This window comes from Trichoderma asperellum, chromosome 6 (genome assembly GCF_020647865.1).
Source record: "Trichoderma asperellum chromosome 6, complete sequence".
Classification (NCBI taxonomy): domain Eukaryota; kingdom Fungi; phylum Ascomycota; class Sordariomycetes; order Hypocreales; family Hypocreaceae; genus Trichoderma; species Trichoderma asperellum.
The window spans coordinates 408,340-430,017 of record NC_089420.1 but is presented as its reverse complement, the minus strand read 5'-3'; the positions used below and the strand labels follow the sequence as shown (position 1 = coordinate 430,017).

The following is a 21,678-nucleotide window of genomic DNA, read 5'->3' as shown; positions in this document are numbered from 1 at the left end:
AATTACAGCGGGCTGCAGCGCTGCGCTGGTTGGCTCGAGCTCCCCGGGGCCCAAGAGCGACGCACTACCATCACCATCTCGCCAGTTCTTCCGTCACCATCTCCACCACCGTTCTTTTTCCTCTCCACCGAACACACTCGAGCGGCGTCACTCTCAGCAAGCCGGGCATCGCCATGCGCGCATTCGATTAGGAACGGTGCACCGTATCCCAGTTTGCCTTTTTTTACAATCCGCCCCGAATAGCCCCCCTCGTGTCGATCGCAGCGGGAACGGCATCGAAGCTATCCATACCTTTAATTATTGATTACCTAGTCCGAGAGACGGTCGCCAGACGCCATGGACGAGACGGCGAGGACAGAGTACCCGGCCATGCTGGTAAGAGAACGGCTCCCATTCCCCGAAATATCTTCAATCCCGCTCTTTCGGGCTGCTGGACAAGGCGCAATGGACTAACAAGCTGCCCTTTTCGGCGCCCTTTGCACAGGCTGTTCTGCAGCCCGGCCAGGCCGTGCAGACGCTCAACGACCGGATGAAGCGCATCAACAAGATCAACCTCGAGATCGCCGACTGGCTCCAGGTACGCACCAGCCCCGGCGGAACACCCGGTGATGGAAAAATAAGAGATGTGGAAGCTGATGTTGGCCAATTGTCGCCTGCTGTAGGAGCGCCGTCGCGTCGAAGAGCAATACGTCCTGGCCATGCGCAAGCTGGCCCAGTTCCGAGTTCCCAACGCGCAGTCCGAGCTGGGGTGAGTCGCCGAGTCCTCGCCAATGCCTCTGTGCTCGAGGCCGGTCGTCGAGTGCCATCGCTAACAAACATGTTGCCGCAGTGTTTTCCAGGTTCCGTGGTCCCGAATCATCGAGTCCGTCGAACGCAACGCACAGTCCCACCAGCTGTTCGCCGATCGCCTCGGCAATGATGTCGAGCAGCCGCTGAGGGCCTTTCCGCAGCGCCAGGACACCCAGAACATGACCAACATCGCAAACAACCTGGCCGTCATGGCCCGGGAGCTCGACGATGCACGAAGCCAGTCCGACAAGCTCACCAAGAAGGGCGGCAAGGCCAGCACCCAAAAGGTCGACCTCGCGTCGTCCAAGCTGGAGTCGGCCACGCAGCAGTGGGAATCACAGTCGCCCTTCATCTTTGAGACGCTCCAGGTGCTCGACGAGTCGCGCGTCAACCTGCTGCGCGACCTGTTGACTCAGCTCCAAACCCACGAGTCTGACCGGGCACAGCGAAGCAGCGACATCGCCGTCGAGACACTGGCGCAAATGCTGGAGATTAGCACAGAGAGGGAAGTACAGAGCTTTGTGCAGAAGGTGACTGCTGGCAAGAGCTCACTGCCACCGTCGAGGACAGCGACGAGACGCTCGACGACGCACATGTCGCAGAATTCCGCCAGCGGGACGAGTGCTCCATCAACGCCGAATCCCTCTCAGCCGCCACCCGAAGACGATGTTAGCGAGCACAATTCACTACCTAATAATGAGGCCAAGCCAGGTATGTTAATCGAGTATGTTAGTGGAATAAGTGTTTGCTAACGAATTGTCAATGATAGAGTCCAAATTGCGCAGGTTAGGCACAATGTTTGGTGGCCGGCGACGACAGAGCGTCCACGCAGACTTCGGCTCTCTCTCCCCTCAGAAAGCAGCTGGTGCAACCTTTGGGCGACTCGGCAGCAGCCATGGCCGGGCCGTCTCCCCGATGACTTCCTCCAGCAATCTCCAAGAATCCAACCGATTGTCCATCTTGCCCGAGATGCCAGATGCTGCCCGCAGACCGCAATCATCGTCCGACGCCATGCCCCGGGAGCCGTCGTTGAACGGAAACGGTAATACAAATGGTCTTGGACCTGGCGAATCTCTTTTGGATACTCCCGCTCCAGAGATGCCGTCAAGTGTAGTCAATGGCAACCATGATGTGGAGCAACAGCAACCCGAAGCTAGCGCCTCATCCGAACCGCCATCGGCCCAGCCCAGCCAGCAGCAGGAGGCCACTTCTCCAACCGTTTCCAAGGATGAGGAGGGCTTCACAATACGAGCACCAATGAACGATCCCATCTCGGAAGCCCAGAGAGAAGCCGCCGCCGACGAAGCCGATCAAGGTTTCAAGCTTAGCATTCAGAACTCGCCAATCGAAGAAGAGGATCCCGAGGCGGCGCAGGCTGCCCTGTCGAGTGTGGCCAATACACTCAGGGTGGGCTCCGCCAACCTCAACAACCGGCGCTCCATGACGGTGCGAGGCCGCCGTGATGTGCGCAATACCATTTATGCACCTGTGCTGCCTCACTTCGGTGATAGCCAGCCAGAGAGCACCATCCCTGCTTTGCCCGCCGTTCCGGGATCTCCTCCTCGTCCTCCATCTTCTCGGCCCGCTGCCGTGGCTGCACTTGCTTCCGAGGCTAGCGCCGCCTCCGATACCCAGTCTGTGCGGTCCGGAAACTCACTCGGCAGCGCCCATACCAAGCACCCGGAGCTGACCGGACCTGGACTGAATGCCTCTATTATCGAGACCGTCTCAGCTCACTTTGAGGGCGGCGAGCTGAAGAGCACAGCAGTCGCGGGAGAGGTTGCTTTTGCCCACAATCCCACGGGTGATGCTGACCCTGCTAAGAGTAAGTTGATCTATTCCCTCCCCTTGTATGATGCTGTCATACTAACACTCTTATAGCACATGAAACCATTCGTATCAACAACTTTGCCAACTTGGAACGCATCGGCCCTAACCGAATTTTTGTTCACAATGCCTCTCCTGATCAACCCGACCAATACGCTCTGGACGTTTCTCATCTTTCTGCTTCCAAGACCGCGACTGCCTTCTCTTATCGAGTCTTCTCTGACGAATCAGAGGCTCATTCTCTAGGCCGACACGTTCCTCTGATTGTCAATCCCGTATGGAAATCTCAGGGCGATAAGCTCGGCCTTCTCTTGCAGTATCACCTCAACCCCGAGTGCAAGTGGACAGCTCCTGTCACTCTCCACAACGTTGTCTTTGTGGTATCATACGATGGCAAAGCCACCGGAGCCCAGACGAAACCTAGCGGCACCCACTTGAAGGACAAGCACCTTGTTTACTGGCGGCTGGGGGATGTGACTCTCACAGAGGCCTCACAGAAGATTGTCTGCCGCATCGTCGGCGCGGACGGCGTGGAGCCGCAGCCAGGCAATGTTGAAGCCCGATGGGAGTACGCTGTCTCTGGCGAAGATGTTGTCGGCAGCGGCATCTCCATCTCCAGATTGGAGACTGTGACCAAGGATGCCGTGGAGAGCGACCCATTTGCGGATGAAGAGAACCCTGCTAGTTCAAACCCGTCTCTTGCGGAACAGACGTGGGTAGATGTGCCGGTTACGAGGAAGCTTGTGAGCGGCAAGTATGAGGGGAAATAGTCTTGACTTAGAGAGCGCTTACAGGTCAGCGTCTTGAGAGGGAAGGGGGATGAATTATATCGTTGGTAATAATGCTGACTGAATGTGGGCGCTGGTAATCAAGTGATGAGTGAGAGAGAGAAGGGGGGCAAAGAAATTTATGCGACTTTTTCTTTCTTTTCAAAGAGAATTAAGGACCGCACGACCGTACGCCGATATATTTTTCCTAGGATCTAATTATTCGCTCGTGATATCAAGAGATTTTTTTTTTCTTTTTGTTTTCTTTTCTTTTTTCTATATACATGTTGCTTTGTTGATTTCAATGGAGGGAAGCCTTTTCTGAGCTGATGTCTATACACGCTCGTTTGTTTTGAGTTAATATTCACTTATCTTTTTGTTTTGTTGACGCATTTACACTCGTTTTTTGTCCTTTTGTCCTTTTTTTCTTTTGCGTTTTAATATCCTATGTGTCTGTATTGAGAGTTGAAGGGGTAGAGGAAGAGATGGAGAATTGTACGAGTGTAGGAGGTGTAGGAACAGGTAGCCTTGAAGAAAAAAAGATATGAAATATGCTTATTGATGCATTTTGAAGTTACCTCCCCCCTCTTTACTTTTCACTCTTTCTTTTTCTCGCCATTTTAATGTTCGAACAAGTGAGTTATATGAGAGGCAATCTCTATTGCTGCGTTTATCAAGCCTGAGCGATGTAGCGTTACTTGTGCTGTCATACGAAACTATCAAGATCTGGAATCTTGCTCTAGGCGCTTCTGTGGACCCTGAAGAAAAAAAACATTCTATTACGGGGGTAACATATTCACCAGATAGCACACGCCTTGCATTCATAACTTATGCTTGGAATTTGGCTCCATTTACTATTTAGATCTGGGATCCTGCAAAAGGAATATGCCAGCAACAGCTCCGGGTCGGTAGGGCAAGTCTTCTTTGTGGTTGGTCTTCAGCAGACAGGATGCAATTAGCATTTTCTCCAGACAACACGCAATTAGCATATTCGGAGGGGGGTGAAATTGCGATTCGGGATTTGGCCACCAATCCGCAACAGACAAGGTTTGAATTTAAAGATTCGGGCAGCATACAGGCCATTATATTTTCTCCCTGCGGCACTCGAGTGGCGCTAGCAGTTCATACTCCCGTTAGTCAAATCTTCGGTGTGGTCTACACATCCAAAATCATGATCTGGGACGTGACCAACGGCACAATTGTCCACACAATCTTCTATGAAATAAGGATAGTAGAGATCCAATTTTCAGCAGACAGTAGGCGTTTGGGGTCTGTGTCAAGAGATGGTATCGCGGCGGTATGGGATCTGAGTACGGGCACGTGCCTGCAAACTCTCGATTTTGAGTATAAAAAGACATTTAGCAGCGCGGAATGGGAATATATGGAAGTGAAATGTTTACGGAGCGCTCAATCCCCATGTATTATTACCAACATGTTGCAGAATCCAGGTTCAATACACAGTGCTATCCATGAATTTGATCTCAATTCAAACAGCAGTTGGGTTTTGCGACGAGGAGAGCCTTTTCTCTGGCTTCCTCAGGAATATCGGCCCAAAAGCATGACTTTTGCAGGAGGAAGAATTGCTATCGTGAACTCTACTGGCATGTTGCTTTCATTTTGTTTCAGCCTTGCTGAATTGGACGCTGAGATGGCATCTAATAGGTCATCAATACTCAAAGTCTAGCTTTATACAAGTGTTGGCATATTATGACAAGAAGAATGTTACAACTCAGTATTTAGACCACTGTATCGCTTCCGCGCTTCGCATTAAGGAAGACAAGATTGCTCAATAATTCCGACCATCGTTCCTATATATTGAATACCACGGCCAATGCCGACAACTCTTGTCTAGCTAATATGTCTGTTTAACTACTAGGTAAATGAGAAAGATACATGTACTAGTAGCAATTCCACTACCTAAGAGCCCGAGGGTGGTTTTTTATAAGAGATATAGCAAGACGGAGGTAATGGTAAAAGGGTAAAAAGAGATCCTGTTATAGATTTAAGCTACTGGTAACTCTTTTTGCTTAAAAAAATCCTTAGCAGAGCTTTTACTAGAACATACTTCTTAATCTTTTACTAAAAAACGCCCCCGCCTTGTAGATATTTCTACTACTTCTACTACTTCTACTACTTCTATTACCTAAGAGCCTGAGGGTGGTTTTTTATAAAAGATATAGTAAGACGGAGGTAATAGTAAAAGAGTAAAAACAAATCCTATTATAGATTTAAGCTGCTGGTGACTTTTTTTGCTTAGAAAAATCCTTAGCAGAGCTCTTGCTAGAGTATACTTCTTGCCTGATCTCTTACTAGAAAACGCCCCCGCCTCGTAGGTACTTCTACTACTTCTACTACTTCTACTACTTCTACTACTTCTACTACTTCTACTACTTCTACTACTTCTACTACTTCTACTACTTCTACTACTTCTACTACTTCTACTACTTCTACTACTTCTACTACTTCTACTACTTCTACTACTTCTACTACTTCTACTACTTCTACTACTTCTACTACTTCTACTACTTCTACTACTTCTACTACTTCTACTACTTCTACTACTTCTACTAGATACTTGATAAACATCGGCATATGATGAAGGGTGACATATATAAACGGATTAAAGAAAAGTCTATTCAGATGCTTTAAAACGTTTAAAAGGTAGAAAAGCCAGCCAAAACAAAGTCGAAATATCGGTGCAGCGCTTGCATAAATCGATATCCTACTACTAAATTTTCTTTTTAATTCTTCATCTTTCCCCCCCTTCTTCACTCTCCCGTAGCCGCCCTCGCATGTTCCTCATAAAACTCCAACGTCAGCGCCGCCAAAAAGCCCGGTATACACCCCTTCTCCCTGACCCAAAAGCCAATATGGTCGCCAATCTTTTGCGCAAAAGCGCTCTTGGGCCCGCCGCCCACCTTCATCGTGCCCCGCTCGCCGTCAAACACAATCGAGTTCTCGTGCTCGTCCGTCTGCGACGGGTAAAAGGTGCTCTCGACGCGCATCTTGCCGTTGGGGATGAAGGTGACGGTCCACCCCAGCGTCGAGAAGATGGCCTCCTTGAACTCTTGCGACTTGGAGCCCCAGACTTCCTTGAGGCGGCGCGCTGATTTCTGGGCGCTTGCGGTTTCGGCTTTTGCTGCTGCGATTTCTCGCTCCATAGCGCTCAGAACTGATGTCGGAATCAGTGGAATCGAAGGACTCGTCTCCTTTGACCGCAATGTCGCCAATAGCTCCTTGTTCTCCTTTTGTAGGGCCTCAAGAGTGGCCCGCTTGATCGCCTCATAGTCCGACGTGGGGTTGGATCTCAGCGATAATATCCGCGTTTTGGTCTGTTCTTTGGCGGCAGAAAGCTGCTCGCGCGTCGTAGAGAGATCCTTTTCGAGCATGGCGACCTGCGTCTGCATGCTCGCCAAGTCTTCTTGGAGCTTGCGGTTCTTACGCGTAAGCTGGCCCATCTGCTCCTGGGCGACATCGTCTTCAGCCCAACTTCGTTTGCTTCCAGCGAGTAACAAGGGCGATGATTGTTGCTGGGATGATGACGGATCCATTGACGAGAGTTCGTCGTGCAACCGCTGAACCTCCATCTTGTAGTTGTCCACCATGTCCTCCAGTTCTTGGATGCGTGCCACGCGGGTTCCATCGAATTGTTTGGGCTGTAAGGTTTGCTCCTCCGTATCAAACGCTTTAAGCTGTGCGCGCAAGTATTCAACTTCCTTCAGAGCCAAAGCACGCTGCCGATCAAGACGCATGCGGACCTTGTCGTTACTAGCAGCCTGGGCAGACGTCGTGGCATTTTCGGTTTGGCTCCTCAATTGCGCTCTTTCTTCTTCCAAGGCCTGGATTTGGCTTTGCTGAGCTGCGACCTCGGCACGAACGGCTCCCAGCTGCTCGACATAAGAGGCACTAGTTAGCCGCTCCTGTACAAGTGCCCTCGCAATCTGTTCTGGTGAATCGAACTCGGCCTGGCCTGTTTCCGACATATTCTCGAGGTAAGCCGACCATGATAGGCGTTCATCCTCTAGCCTCTGCCGTTGTATCCTGGCCTCTGCCAGCTCCGCCTCCAGCCTCTCTGCGGCCTCGACTTTTCTCACCAAAGACCTCTTTTCCTCCTCGACAATCTCAACAGCTTTATTTACAGCTCGAAGCCGTTTCAGCTCCGTAAGCTGTTCGCGGTTCGAAGCCTCCAGAGCACGAATGTGTGAAACCTGCTCTGACAGCTCCCTCTTGATTATGTCCATCGTCTCCGCATCACCGCTTTGGGCCTTGAGCCGCAGCACGTCTGCCTCCAGATTGCCTATCAACGTATCTTTTTCCAGAATCTGTTCTTGATACTGCCGTAATGTTGTCTCATGCGCTTCCGTCTCCTGCTGCATGTCCTGTAGTGAGCTGTTTGCCGCCGCAATCTGCATCTGAAGATCGTTGGCCCTCTTGTCCGCCCTTCTCGCTGCTTCGTCTTTTGCGCTGGTCAAGTCCTCTAGCTGCTCCTGCAAAAGCCGAGTTTCGTCCTCGGCGGCCCGAAGTTTGGACTCGAGTGATCGTTTCTCGTTTTCCGCAGCTTCTTTTAGCTCCCCCATTTCGTTTCGGATTGACTCTATCTTGCTGTCTGTCTTGGCCTTTTCCGATTCAGCTGATTGACGCTGCTGAGCTTCTTCCTGTTCGCGCCGACGGGCTTGCTCCATCTTGTTGTTCTGTTGAGATAGGGCAATGTCTTTCTCCTGCTCGGTAGTCTGCAAGCGGTACTGCAAGGTGCCAATCTCGGCCTTGAGGGCCTCGATTTCTTTTCGGTACTTTTCGGATGCATCAGAGTCAGGTGGCACGATATTTTCCTTTAAATTCTCGACTGAGCCTCGAAGCGATGGGGCGGCATTGCTCTGTCTGGAGGAAGGTCTGCTTGTGTTTTGCTCTCCAGTAAGAACGTTATGGGTGGGTTGGGTGGCACGAAACGATCCTATCTACAGCGCACAAATGAGTCAAAAGGACATGTAGAGCCATATATCGAGGCATGCCCAGCCAATTGGCCGCTTGACTTACTCTTGAATCACGAAGTGACAGACTTGGTCGGGGGAGGCCTGAAGTGCTCCCAGTGCGCAGCCTGCTGGTCGAGCGAGAGCCTGGCCGACCAGCAGGGCCACTGGCATCCTGCGTTGCGCGGCCGCGCATCTCAAAACTTGGCTTTGGCCTTGGAAGAAAGAAAAGGACTGGCGATGGCTGCTGAGCTTCTGTTTTCCTTCTCTGCCAAACGCGCCGATTCGCGTCGCAAATGGGTAGCTTGGCAGCGAATACGTGTGGTCACGTGATGACATCAGCTATCTGGTAAGCAAACATGTTAATGGGCATGTACTATGGATTTGCACTGGAGGCATTGTAGCAATGACTTGATTTGAATTCCAGCTGCGGAGATGTTTTTTTTTTTGGGGTCAACTATGAGCTCACACAGTTGGCTGCCCAAGTTCGATATACAAGCCATGAGCATGGAATTGAGCAGAGCGTTCCTGGGACTCAGTCCCATATCAGCATCACCCTATCTGATAAGATCTGCGCCAGCCAATCGGCAATCCACCATGTACCGGCTTGGCTCGGGGTTCGCGGTACAAGCGCTCGGCGTCAGAAGCGTGAATCAGAAATTCCCTCTGGCTCGCATAAAGGATCGCAAGATACATAACCATTGCATTATACATGAAATAGCGCAGTTGAATGAATAGATACATATGAATGTACCCAAGAGATCGAATCTAACTCGCAAATCAGCAAACAAATCCTCACCGGCATCAATTGGGCACTTCTCGCCAAAGTACACTGGACTTCAGGCCCATGACGCAGCTCCCGTGACCCACTCGGCGAAAACCCAAGAAAGTGGGAAGCTCAGCTTAGCTCCATCCATCCTTCATCCATTCATCCCGCCAATATCCCCGGCCGAAACACCAACAAACAAGCCTTTTGACATGCCAGTACCGACGAGCACCCGCCCGGATCTCTCTGGGCTCGCCAATTAACCCCCGCTCGTCTTATATCAATCAGATTTCAATCTTTATTAAATAGCCTCGCCCACTACCGCAACCACCGAATCCCGGCTCTGCTAAACCCGAATCCTGCCTGGATCTACCCAGCTGAGCCCTAAGGAAGGATTGAATTGAGCTCCTACCTCATCCACAATGGTCGCCCGTGCACGAAGCCTCGAGGCAAGTAAAAGGACTTTGATAATTCAAACAATCACCACGAAGTCCATATTAACATGAAGCTGTTTACAGGCGGCAAGGACCTCTCTACCAGCGACATTTGCGTTTCGTAGACCTCGGTTATCGCCCTTGTTCCTCTCTTCCAGTCCTGAAGCTCGCTCAAACTACCAACGATTATCCTCCGCATCCTCTGTGTCCTCTTTAACATCATCATCCTCGTCTTCCTCATGCCAGAGGCGATGGTATTCTTCCGATCCAACGACTTGCCAGCAGAACCGACAGCCAGGTGCCCAGAGCCATGATCAAGCAGCATCAGCACCATCAACTCCAAGCTCCACAACGACAACGTCTTCATCGTCATCAACATCCACATCAACATCAACGTCAAGCAATCGCCGTAAAGAGTCTGCTGGAGGGAAATTCAACTTGTATGGCGATGAGTGGGAGGATACCGTGGACTTTGCCATTCAAGGATTTGACGAGCTTCCCCATCGCTTGTTTGGCGTAAACCAACATATGATCATCAACTATGAACTCAAAGAAGCTCTGCGTATGATGCTGCGCCAGTTCAATGCACCCATTGTCTACTGTTTCGCCTACGGTTCAGGCGTTTTCCCCCAGGAAAAGGCCGGCCGCAGCATCAGCGAGGCTGACTTTCGAGCCGTCCACCCCAGGCCTCCCGAAGCCTTGGTCAAGGCCCAGGGAGGCTCTCCCAAGATGATTGACTTCATTTTCGGAGTCACTCATACAGAGCACTGGCATTCTATCAATATGAAGCAGCACCGAGACCATTACTCTGGCGTTGCATCGCTAGGCTCAGGCTTTGTCTCGCGAGTCCAGAACTGGGGTGCTGGCGTGTATTTCAATCCCTACGTTGAAATTAGCGGCATGTTGGTCAAATATGGCGTCACAAGCATCGACAACTTGGTTAGGGACCTGTCCACTTGGGATAACCTCTATTTGGCAGGGCGCCTGCAAAAGCCGGTCAAGATCCTCCGTGACCATCCTCAGGTCCGATTGGCAAATCAGATAAATCTTATTGCTGCTGTTCGAACTGCGCTCCTTCTGCTGCCGTCTGACTTCACCGAAGCCGATCTATATAGCACCATTGCTGGGCTGAGCTACCTCGGCGACCCCCGGATGGCTCTCCCTACCGAGAATAAGAGCAAGGTAGACAACATTGTCTCTAACAACATGGTTCATTTCCGCCGACTCTATGCTCCGCTAGTCAGGACACTTCCCAACGTGGCATTCGTGGACCCTGTTCGGCTCGATGATGAGAGCTGGATTTTGAACCCCGAAGCCAACGCCAGGATGCAGCAGGATATGGATTTGATGAAGAGGGGTAATATGGTCAGACGTTTACCGGGAAGCTTCAGATCTCGCCTCTACTTTCAATACCGGAAGAAGTTTGGCATTCCCCAAGACGAATTCAAGGCCATGATGGAGGCAGCCTCTGACTCCGACGGAGCTGTAAAACGCCGCCAGGCGGGAGAGTTTGAGAAGCGGATTGCTGCGGATGACCCCGAACAGCTGAAGCAGATTACTCGCCAAGTCATTAAGCAGACTGTCAACTGGCCTAGCACATCGCAAAGCATCAAGGGCTTACTCATGGGTGGCTTCAAGAGATCATGGCGATACTTGGGCGAAAAGGTGTCCAAGTGGAAGAAGGGCAGGTCCGACAAGAAACCTGAAAGCAAAGAAGCTGAAAAATCGCAGAAAAAAGAAGAGTAAAGCGCAGCCTTTACTCTCAGGGCACCCTACGCCCTATCTTTCCTTCAGTCGCCTTAATGGCGACGCAATTTTTTTTTTCTTTTCTAGCTTTAACACCCTTGCGTTTATTTTCTTCTTACATATTGTATCACGTATGCATCTACGCAATGAACATAGAGGTTAGATTCGAGAGAGCGATTGCAGCAAAAATCGAGCGGAGCGCAATATTATGTACCGGCTAGTTATGTATGAGCCATGAGGACTGGAGACACAGGACACATTCTTAAAAAGAAAGAAAAACAAAAAGATGGAGTGAGAAAAAAAAGAGACAAAAAAACTGGATATGCAGAGCGAAATGGGACTGATGGCAATAAGAAACCAATGGATAGGATAGATGGATGACTTCGGTTGGCTGGTATGAGGGGCATGGTGTGCGGCGTTGACGACGGAACGAAGCGAATGCTGTTGAGAAGGAAAAGCGGCTTTGCAACTTGTATTGTAGTGTATCAAAATAATGAGCAGGAAACACGATTGGAAACGTTTAGTTTCATCATCTGAACATATAGATAATTGCTTGCTCTAAACCCATGGTGTGAGGTATCTTACTTAAGTTGGGTTATTGGAATATTGAACTGCTTCATAGTGCCGGCCGTTAGTCATCTGCATGACTCGGCTGCATCTCTTTTGTTGAATTACTATTTCTATTTATTTCCGCTTTCTTTACTCTTGCAACTTGGCGAATCCGAATGATTCCCAGTCCTTCAGCACCTGGTCCTGGACGCTCTTCGGGTAGGCGTTCTTGAAGTTGCAAGTCTCCCAGTTCTGACCGGTTGTGTATTCCACCGGCAGCAGCGCATCGCTCACAACCTTGCCGCCCTTGATGGGGTCACCGTTTCCATAGCCCATGAAGGGAATAAGCCTGAATCCGAGAACCTCCTCGAAGAAGACCTCATCCAGGTTGGGACGGCAGCGAGTGGTGTAAGCCCACAGGACGTCCTTGTCGTTGTAAATGTCAATGTCCTCACCTACGAGGATGAGACGGTGCATGGCGAAGCCGGGCTTGACGTTGAAGACGAGGTCGCCGACCTTCTTGGCGAACTCCTTTCCGGTTGTCTTGAGGGCGCGGAGCTTGGTGGTGTCGACCTTGAGGACGGTCCAGGTGGCGTGGGCGAACCAGGGGCAGGAGGCCTGGATGATGGGGAGGCCGGCGTCCTGGCAGACCTGGCGGATTCGAGCAGCGGCGAGGACTCCGAGCATGGTGTGCTGTTGAAGGGTGTATGTGTTAGTTGACTGACTTGGTACAGGCAGATGGGGAAGAGATATCGGGGATGAGCAACACTTACAGTCTCGTCGGTCATGCGGCCACATGAAGAGATGGGCAGGATTGCGTTGTTGCGGTAGGTGATCTTGTTGATGGTGTGGACGTTGCCAATGATGCTCTTTCCTGGGAAAGTATAGCCGTGCATCTCGCCAAAGGGGCCCTCAGAAGCTGTCTCTTCGACAGAGAATGTGCCCTCAAAGACAATCTCCGAGTTGGCCGGGACCAGGATGTCGTTGGTATCACACTTGACCATCTTGATGGGCTCGCCGCACATGGCGCCGACGTATCCAGGATCGCTGATGCCCTCGGGGAGGGGCATGGAGGCCGCCATGGCAGCGGTTGGAGGAACACCAAATGCCAATGCCCAGGGGATCTCCTTCTTGCCCTCCTTGGCCCACTGGTCGTGGATGAGTCTGATGTGCTGCGGGTTGGCAGCGAGACTGACCAGCTTGTTCTTGCTGGACACCATGGCTCTTGAGATGGACCAGTTGGTCCAGGTGCCGTCGGGGGACTGCAGGATGTGTACACCAAAAGTCTGGACATACTTTCCGCCGTCAGACTGGTGAATCTGCGGCAGGGGGAGCTTCCACAGGTCGATGTCGGGTCCGTCGATGGAGTTCTCCTTGCAAGGGCCGGTGGAGAGGATCTCGGGCTCAATGGGCGGGATGTGAGTTGCGGACAGCATCTTGTCCATGATGTCGTGCAGGCTGGCGGTGGGAGGAAGGGCTACGTGCCGTGCCAGACGGCTGTACTGGTGCCCGGGGGTCTTGCGGATGCCGCCGGGGGCTCCAAGAATGCGCCAGAGGCCATCCTTGGCCCCGATGATGTTGTGGAAGAGCGGCGCCTTGTCGTCGGTCTCGCAGACGAGGCGGGTGATGGCGGCGGCCTGGAGGTTGGGGTCGATGGGAGAGTCGATGTCTGCGAGATCGCCGTCTTCGCGGAGGGCGTTGATGAAGGACCGGAAGCTCAGGTGAGCGGGCTCGGGGTCATTGGGGTCTCTCTGGGGAGACATGATGGAACTCGGATGTAAGGATTTTTACTGTTATTTTGATTTTATTTTTTATTATTCAGTTACCAAAAGAATCCTCTGTTGCTCGTTGACTCCAAACTAAGCGCTTATGCCTCTCTACATATATTCTCTGGCCGCTCCGACGCGGGAATCCTATATATACCTACTCTACTGCCCCCTTCTGGGACGGTGGTGGAGTTGCCCGCGCGCAAGTTTGATGCTCCTCTCTGACGACGGGGGACTCATCTTGGTCATCTTGGCTTACCTGATCTCAGTCGTCTGCGCCAAGTCCTCTCCCTCTCTCCGGACCACCATCGACTCACGGTGATACGGACCGCAGTCCGCATCGCGGCATAAGTTCCTCGACTGCAGTCATGCCTTATGCGACCCCCCCGGGCGGTGCGCCGAGACGGGCTAAGCCGCCGCTGCGGATCATCACGCGCCGAGCATCCGAGCCATCCGCCACGCTGCTCCAGATCCTTCGCCAGCCTGCCTCGGACGCTCGGAACATAAGCAGCGCCTCGGGTCCTGCCAGCTTCATGTCCCGCTGGACGACCAACGCAGTCGCGAGAATGGATATCCAGAACAGCGGCGGCCACAGCGCGCATGCGCCGACGCCAGAGCAGAAGGAAATCGACAGAGTGCTGTACCTGCGCCGCATTTCGCAGGCCAGATCGTGCTATCCGTGCCGCCAGCGCAAGGTGAAATGCGACCACGGCCAGCCGTGCCGGACGTGCCAGAAGCGAGGCCATCCCGAGATATGCTCGTACACCGTGGGCACGCCCGAGAAGAGGCGCGGGAGGCGCGCGAAAAGGGCCACCGCAGACGGCGCAACGCCTCAGGGCGCTTCTGCTTCTGCTTCTGCAAACAGGGCAGAGTCTGAGCAGCACCAGGGAAAGGAGCGACCATCGCGGGACGACAGTCCCCAGTCCGAGGTCTCATCGAATCAGACGACGCCGGCGGCTCCTCTGGCTACGGCAACTGAGCTGGCTTCAACAGTGGCCGCGGCGCCGTGCTCTCGTGCACCGCAGGCAAACTGCTATCGGACTATGAGACGGGAGCATTATCAAGGGGACAGTTCTGTTCTTGCAATGTTACATGGCTCGGCCGATTCGCCCGCTGTGGAGATGAGAAGGAAGGCCGGGCCCGTTCTTGGCTTACACAACACGCTGGAGTTTTATCCCTTTATGAAGCTCAAGACGATACAGGAACGCTGGGCTGCGCTGTTGAAGCTCATTCCGCAGAAACAGGAAGTTTTGAGGTATGATCATCTGGTCCGTTCAACTTTCGATCTCTATGAGACCCTGGTACATCCATCGGCTGCAAGGCTGGAGCCTCGGCTTCGCATCATCATAAGCATCAGCACCATCACTAATATGCAAATTGGCTAACCCGATGCGCATAGATATTTCCCCTCGCATGGCGCCACAATTTATCCTCTGAATCCTGTTTTGATAGATCCTGATGACTTGGAGTCTGCCTATTGCGATTACCTGTCGGCCTTGGAGGCCGGTGAGCTCAAGGACCCCAATGTCTTTTCTCCTAAATGGGTCTGCAAGGCGTACATCTCACGGATTGCTCTACTGCTGGCTGCACTTGCCACCAGCGCTCACTATTCGGTAATGCAGTCTCCGAGGAGGCGTTCTGAGCATTGCCGAGATTACAGTAAGAAGTCATTGATGAGTAACCTGTTTACATGACTGACCTATTTCTGGAATTTAGTACAACGCGCATTTGATTGCCTACGTCTTGCCAATTATGTCTTGCATCCATCACTAGATGTGGTTCAGACCCTGCTCATTATTGGCACTGTTCTACAAGATGTTGGACAGTCAGACGGCGCTTGGGTCATGTTGGGCACCACAGTTCGGGTAGCGCAGGCTCTGGGGCTGCACACTCTGACGGAAGCTCAGCTTCAAGAAGATAAAGGGAAGAAGAAACAGGCTCTTTGGGATATGATATGTAAGCAGGACTGTTTGCTCAGTCTGTGCCATGGCCGGCCACACATTGCGACTAGGCAATCATTGGCAACGAATAATCTGCTCTACCGTTCCGACGACGCATTGGGCTTCTCGGATATGATGTGCGGCATTGTTTCTGTGTGCATGGGCCTCCTGAACTTGGAACAGCCAAGCTGCGAAGCGTCGTTGAAGCTGCTGACCGAACTGGACGGATATCAATCCCGAGCCTTGCCTTATCTGGAGGACCGAAACAGCTGCAGAAATATCCAGCAGCGGTACGAAAACCTCACTATACAAATTCAGCTCTCATTCACAGCATCAGTCATTGCTCGGCCAGCATTGACCAGGACTGTGGCGACAACCAACGAAGAGATTAACAATTTGCAAATTCTCAAGCGCCGAGCCAAGGAAAGCTTGATGAGCACGGCAAAGTCATTTATCGAGTTTCAGTCACTAAGCATCATACCCATCCGCACATGGTCTTTGATCCACGCGGTCCTGAGTGCGACGATTATGCTTTGTTTGTGGGAAGAGACGCGAAACGATACAGAGAGTCGAGATGTGATGCAGCGCGTGATGGAAATCTTTTCGCGAGCAGCCCAGGCGGACGACGAGACCGGCATGATGTCAGACAACAACCCTTGGCTATCTATGAGCCATACGCGAGCACTGGTGGCACTTCAGAGCGCCCTCCAAAACGCCCCTGCCTTGACCAGCCCTGCAGCAACAACATCAACACCGTCATCGCTGCCCGAACAACATCTAGCGGAGAAGATGCCACCCCAGCATTATGCCTTGCCGAGAATGCAAGATGCAGGAGCTCCTCCGCTAGATCCGACCATGGATGGCCCGATGAGCTATAATTTTACGTCGATGCTGATTGACGGGTTTGTTCACTTTTGGCATGGGTTTAGGATGGATCTGGACTGACTTTGAACCAGGTTCTCCATGGACGCGTATTCGTACCCCTGGGACACGTCTGGGGTGTCGCCTTTGATGTATCTCGATCAGATAATGAAAGGTGAGGAGGATACGACGTTTCCCCACAACGACCCCAGCTTTGGGCCGAGTCGAAACTGACGATGTTGCAGGGACTTATGAGGCTGTAGATGAATTTTGAACAAGGGATTGGGTGGGCCGGCGTTGCAGTGTTACAGGTTGGAATATAGGAACTCGAAACAAAATGAAAATACTTGATAGGGAAGGGGTGTTTGATTTTCAGCATTGGGTACGGATAATGGCGCTATTTACGACGATACTCTTTACGAAATAAATATTGACTTTTCTATGGCTTTTTACTGGATTATTGAGACACCAGATGTAGCACATTTGTTTCCAAGACAAGGACATTCTTTGAAGACCATACTAATATGATGTTGCATTATTACGAGATTGGCAAATATTACTCACTCTGAGACTGATTTTTTGGTACATTAACATTGGGTTTTCAATAGTACTTGTATTACTGTATGCCAGATGAGTAGTAGCCACTTGAGAGAGCTGATTGGATAGGGTCGACCGCTGCATGTCTGCATAATTCCGAGTTGTCGGAATAAAGAATCGGAGTTTATAAGCCAAGCCAATATTGCTGATGCCACGCCAGAACTTGGGGTAGTGCTTGACTTGGCTGAGAAGAATTGAGAAGAATTGAGAATATAATACTTGTAGAGAGACTAGCTGATACGTATTGATCAGCTATCATATTACACAACGCCAAGCTCCCATGTTCTCTTCATGATTCTGGTTCAAGTTCAAGTAATTCAGTAAGTAGTAGCTCAAGGATACGGTCTAGAAGCGAAACGGTCGCCCGCTAGTAGCTGTAAATCATGCTCTAGCAGCATCTACTAATGCTAGATCCTGCACAACGACTTTTGTCTAGTGTAGGAAAAAAAAAACACAATGCATCCTTTCATCTCAGCCAATAAGCACTCAAGAGCAGCCAACCCCTCGGAACAATAAACCCACACACTCCAATTGCTCAACTTTTATTTTTTTTTTACCTGAGCACGTTTATTAATGGGCAAAAAAAAAAAAAAAAAAAGACACACTGCAGATAAGCTGAAATAATATTTTAGTGCTTATAGGGGACCCCCCTCTCCCTTCTCGTTGGGGGCCAAGAATGCGGCGGTGGCCCTCTTGGGAAACGTTTAGGATCGGGACGGGAGCGTGCCGCAATTTTTGACAGGTAACGGTTTGCCGCAGCCTTACGGAGCACCGCTATACTAGAAGGGAAACTTTGCTCAAACGGGTGGAGCGTGCAAGGGGAAGTGATCTGTCAGTGAGAGGCGAGAGTGAAGCCTTGTTTGTTTGTTTGTACATACATATGTAGAAAGAGTAAGCACTTTAAATCCGGCTCGAGATTTTCTTGCTAAAGCCGGGCTATTCGAGGCGGGAATGGGGCGGGATGAAATGATGAAGAAGCGGGCGGATCAAGGAAACCTGGTCTAGTTTCTGGTTTGTAAAGGAGAACAAATCAAAAGGGCACACTTGATGGAAACAAGCGTGCAGCAAGATGGGCTGATGTTGTGTACACATGTACCCAGACCGAGTTAGGTGCCTGTTATGCTGCCCCATATAATTTATAATTTGCTATAGGACTACACAGGCCTAGAATCTGCGTCATCCAAGATTAATGATCGCTATAAGCTGCCAACACGAAACACGAGGTTTGTGTTGTCTTTTTAGCTAATAATGGCCACTCGACTTCGGCGCCTCGGCCACTTCGGCGCTGTTCGTTTTGAGCTCCCAGATCCGGCCCACCGAAACCGAAGCGGTTCTTGCATCAATCTTTGGTTGCTTCGTTCCTTTCCCTCGGTTCGGCTGCTTGGAGATGGAATCTTCGGTCAGTTGGTTGAAATGAGGTCACGCTGTCGATAATCTCTGCTGCGGTTTTGTGTGCGTGATGATGGTTTTTGTTTATCCGTGCCAAGTTGGCGAGATGACTTGATTTGTGTGGTGTGTGGAAATTGTGGATTAGTCGCGAGCAAGTTGCGGTGCTGGATGTTGGTTATTGGTTTTTTTCGTACTTATAGCTCGAGGATGCCGCATGTGTTTTTGGAGGATTCGTTTTTGTTTTCCCAATACAATTGGCACTTCTGGAGCCGTGGTCACGCGCTGTTGCCTCTTCCTCCTCTTCCTCTGCTCTACTCCATAAGCGCTGCAAACTCTCCATCGTCTCTCCAGCCCACCATTGAACAACGATACGACGCTGTAATACGACTCCATACTCCATACTCCATACTCCATACCCTGCCGACTACCTCATATCACAACATCCGCTCAGCAGCCTCTCGCAAATCATCATGTCGCCCTCTCTCGCCGGCGAAGAAGACCTCGCCGTCTCCGCCTCCATCGGCCTCTCCAACGGCTCCTCCTCCTCCAACAGCATCGTCTCCAACAGCGTCTCCAACGGCAGCGCTCCTCATCCTCGCCCCCAGCCTCGCCGCAAGCGCCTCATCGTCGCCATGACGGGCGCCACCGGCACCGTGCTCGGCATCAAGCTGCTCATCGCCCTGCGCCGCCTCAACGTCGAGACGCACCTCGTCATCTCCAAGTGGGCCGAGCAGACGCTCAAGTACGAGACCGACTACCACCCGTCCAACGTGCGCGCGCTGGCCGACCACGTCTACAACATCAACGACATGGCCGCCGCCATCTCCAGCGGCTCGTTCCGCGTCGACGGCATGATCGTCGTGCCCTGCAGCATGAAGACGCTGGCCAGCATCTCGACGGGCCTGTGCGACGACCTCATCTCGCGCGCCGCCGACGTGATGCTCAAGGAGCGCCGCCGCCTGGTGCTGGTGGCGCGCGAGACGCCGCTAAGCGAGATTCACCTGCGCAACATGCTGGACGTGACGCGCGCCGGTGCCATCGTCTTCCCGCCGGTGCCTGCGTATTACATCCGGCCGGCGTCGGTGGACGACTTGGTGAACCAGAGCGTGGGGCGGATGCTGGACCTGTTTGACCTGGACACCGAGGAGTTTGAGCGGTGGAGCGGGTGGAAGAAGGACAGCTAGAGGGGAGACGACGATGCTTGTTTGTTTTGCGGCGGTTGGTTCTTTTGCGTATTATTTAGTCTATGTGGTGTCTTGAAAAGGATGGGCCGCTTTCTTTCGTGTAACAATAGACGGCATGGGTTCTGGGCTGCCAAGCGTTTGGGCGTTGGGCTGTTGGTTTTTGCTATTTTGCTACAAAGGGAGAATCTGAGACAACATTTGAAGTTTGAGTACAAAAAAAAGTAATCAATGACATCAACTATAATATGATGATTTACAAGAAACATCAAAAAAGAAATAACGGCTATTACACGGTATATTGTGAAGGAAAAGCAAAAAAAAGTATGCGACAAGAACAGGATTCGAACCTGTGCGGCCGAAGCCATATGATTTCGAGTCATACCCATTAACCACTCTGGCACCTTGCCTTTTGCATGTTAGGTGTAGTACAAATTGCAACTATATTAGTAATAGCCAGTTTTGGATCAGAGCCAACTCGGTATCCTTACCCTAGGACCTGAACATTCAAGAGAACAACCGTTGATGCAATCTATTAATTCTTGCATCGTTTGAAGATGCTGATTTAAATTGTTAATTAGTCTGCTACTGCTCTTTCGCAAACAATGCATAATTTTTATTAATCATCACACATCTCACATCCTTGTCACACCAACCTCAAGTCCAGTACGATAGACAATCCCCACTTCAAGTCATTCTGCAAATTACTACTCATTCATGTAGATGCATTTATAGGTCTGCAGCTGTCACATCTCATAAGCTTTACTCTGCCGCAGTGATCTTTATTTACACTTATATAAACATCCTCAGTTCATTTTTTTCACATATAGAAATAGTAAATAGATGCTACTACACTGCTAATTATTCATCCAAGCACTACTACAAAGCATGTGTAGATGGCTGTCTGCTAACCTGGAGCAATAGTGACAGCGCCAGGTGGATATACAAATGGCTAGCCAGCGTATTGAATGATAGAATAGAATCTATTTACACAGGGATTGACCCAACATTTTCCTGCCATTGCCTGATTAAAATGGGACGAGCCCATCGCTCGCAGCCAATTATTAGAATGCATGTACAAAAGTAAATAAGATGGCCAGTGATCAATCCCGCCGACCACTAATGTATGTACAGGCATGCATTTTAGGCAACCAACAAGCACAAGTCAAATACGAGCGAGTATGAAAACAGAGATGCCGAGTTCCATAATACCCACTACGGGGTTCGAGTATAGGCACTGGGTATTACCAACTGTCGTAGTGCCTGCCATCGTGTACATGTCCCTTGCATCGAGGCTGAAGCCGGTCAAATACGCCACGGGACGGGCAATATAAAGGGAAACAAATAAGTCCATGTAGGGAGTACAAACCAAAATAAAACTGCATACTACTACTCTGTACATTCCATGTAGGCTAATTGCCGTGCAAAAAACGAGTAGATAAAAGTACAGCAGATGCTTGCAGCAACAAGATACCTCTTGATATGTATGTATTAATAGCACCCGTAATTTACCCCTGCATCGTGCCTTGCGCCATGTCACGGATGGATGCCTTTTGTCCGCACCGGCAATTGCCCATGCACCGGTAATTGGACCGTCCTACCGCGGGTATACAAAGCATGCCGCAACAAGGGAAAATCAGGTTTCCAAACTCTGCGAATCAGCTCATCGCCTCTCCCCCGGAAATCGCTCTATCCCGGCATTGACAGCTAGCTAATCGCGGATTTTAACGTATCCAATTAAACATGGCACTGTTGGCAACCCGCTAGAACAAGACAAGGCGAGGGAGAGACACACGCTGGACCTGCGTCGTGCTAAGCCTGTTTCTGGATTGGGTGGAGACACAGGGGCTGCGTATCATATCAGACTTGTGCGGCTGAAGATGCAACCTCGAGGTCTGGACTCTGTGACGTGTTGCGTTGGAGCAGAGGGAGAGGACAAGAAGCCATTGCAAAGACATGGTTGAGGGCAGACTTGGACAAGGAAAGGTGAAAATCGGCACATTGGATAAGGATAAGGGTCAAGAACGAGCATCAGAATAAGAATGAATGCAAAGACAGAGTCATCATCCGAGATCCAGGAGCTTGGGTTGGTTGTACAT

The 21,678-nt window shown here is 51.0% G+C and overlaps 6 protein-coding genes and 1 non-coding gene across 9 annotated transcripts; 4 read left to right on the top strand and 3 right to left on the bottom strand.

Annotated features, from left to right (window-relative positions):
* Positions 1 to 120: 120 nt before the first annotated feature.
* On the top strand, positions 121 to 4,037 carry TrAFT101_009600 (uncharacterized protein). The gene is made up of 6 exons (XM_024900113.2): positions 121 to 375; positions 485 to 577; positions 663 to 748; positions 830 to 1,500; positions 1,559 to 2,614; positions 2,671 to 4,037. Exons 1-6 carry the CDS (start codon positions 337 to 339, stop codon positions 3,384 to 3,386), a joined length of 2,661 nt encoding a protein of 886 aa, XP_024761462.2. The 5' UTR covers positions 121 to 336; the 3' UTR covers positions 3,387 to 4,037.
* A 1,950-nt stretch (positions 4,038 to 5,987) lies between these two features.
* TrAFT101_009599 (uncharacterized protein) lies at positions 5,988 to 8,680 on the bottom strand. Its single transcript, XM_024900023.2, has 2 exons — positions 8,418 to 8,680; positions 5,988 to 8,338 (listed from the first exon to the last, which is right to left on the bottom strand). The coding sequence occupies exons 1-2, from the start codon at positions 8,544 to 8,546 to the stop codon at positions 6,152 to 6,154; spliced, it is 2,316 nt and encodes a 771-aa protein (XP_024761463.2). The 5' UTR covers positions 8,547 to 8,680; the 3' UTR covers positions 5,988 to 6,151.
* A 539-nt stretch (positions 8,681 to 9,219) lies between these two features.
* TrAFT101_009598 (uncharacterized protein) lies at positions 9,220 to 11,835 on the top strand. The gene is made up of 2 exons (XM_024902511.2): positions 9,220 to 9,565; positions 9,635 to 11,835. The coding sequence occupies exons 1-2, from the start codon at positions 9,539 to 9,541 to the stop codon at positions 11,294 to 11,296; spliced, it is 1,689 nt and encodes a 562-aa protein (XP_024761464.2). The 5' UTR covers positions 9,220 to 9,538; the 3' UTR covers positions 11,297 to 11,835.
* FDC1_2 (Ferulic acid decarboxylase 1) lies at positions 11,755 to 13,679 on the bottom strand. Its single transcript, XM_024900124.2, has 2 exons — positions 12,619 to 13,679; positions 11,755 to 12,538 (listed from the first exon to the last, which is right to left on the bottom strand). Exons 1-2 carry the CDS (start codon positions 13,606 to 13,608, stop codon positions 11,996 to 11,998), a joined length of 1,533 nt encoding a protein of 510 aa, XP_024761465.1. The 5' UTR covers positions 13,609 to 13,679; the 3' UTR covers positions 11,755 to 11,995.
* Positions 13,680 to 13,688: 9 nt separating this feature from the next.
* Positions 13,689 to 16,968, top strand: TrAFT101_009596 (uncharacterized protein). Of its 3 annotated transcripts, XM_066128708.1 has the most exons (5): positions 13,689 to 14,866; positions 15,011 to 15,270; positions 15,328 to 16,453; positions 16,508 to 16,587; positions 16,658 to 16,968. In XM_066128708.1, the coding sequence occupies exons 1-5, from the start codon at positions 13,980 to 13,982 to the stop codon at positions 16,684 to 16,686; spliced, it is 2,382 nt and encodes a 793-aa protein (XP_065984828.1). In that variant the 5' UTR covers positions 13,689 to 13,979; the 3' UTR covers positions 16,687 to 16,968. The 3 variants fall into 3 exon arrangements, with proteins under 3 accessions (XP_065984828.1, XP_024761466.2, XP_065984829.1); XM_024900074.2 differs by having other exon boundaries at positions 16,508 to 16,968; XM_066128709.1 differs by having other exon boundaries at positions 15,328 to 16,587.
* A 1,900-nt stretch (positions 16,969 to 18,868) lies between these two features.
* PAD1 (phenylacrylic acid decarboxylase) lies at positions 18,869 to 19,582 on the top strand (the record flags this gene model as incomplete). The annotated part of the gene is made up of 1 exon (XM_024909796.2): positions 18,869 to 19,582. The coding sequence occupies one exon, from the start codon at positions 18,869 to 18,871 to the stop codon at positions 19,580 to 19,582; it is 714 nt and encodes a 237-aa protein (XP_024761467.2).
* A 326-nt stretch (positions 19,583 to 19,908) lies between these two features.
* TrAFT101_009594 lies at positions 19,909 to 19,989 on the bottom strand. The gene has a single exon. It is a non-coding gene; the product is annotated as a tRNA-Ser (tRNA).
* Positions 19,990 to 21,678: the final 1,689 nt, after the last annotated feature.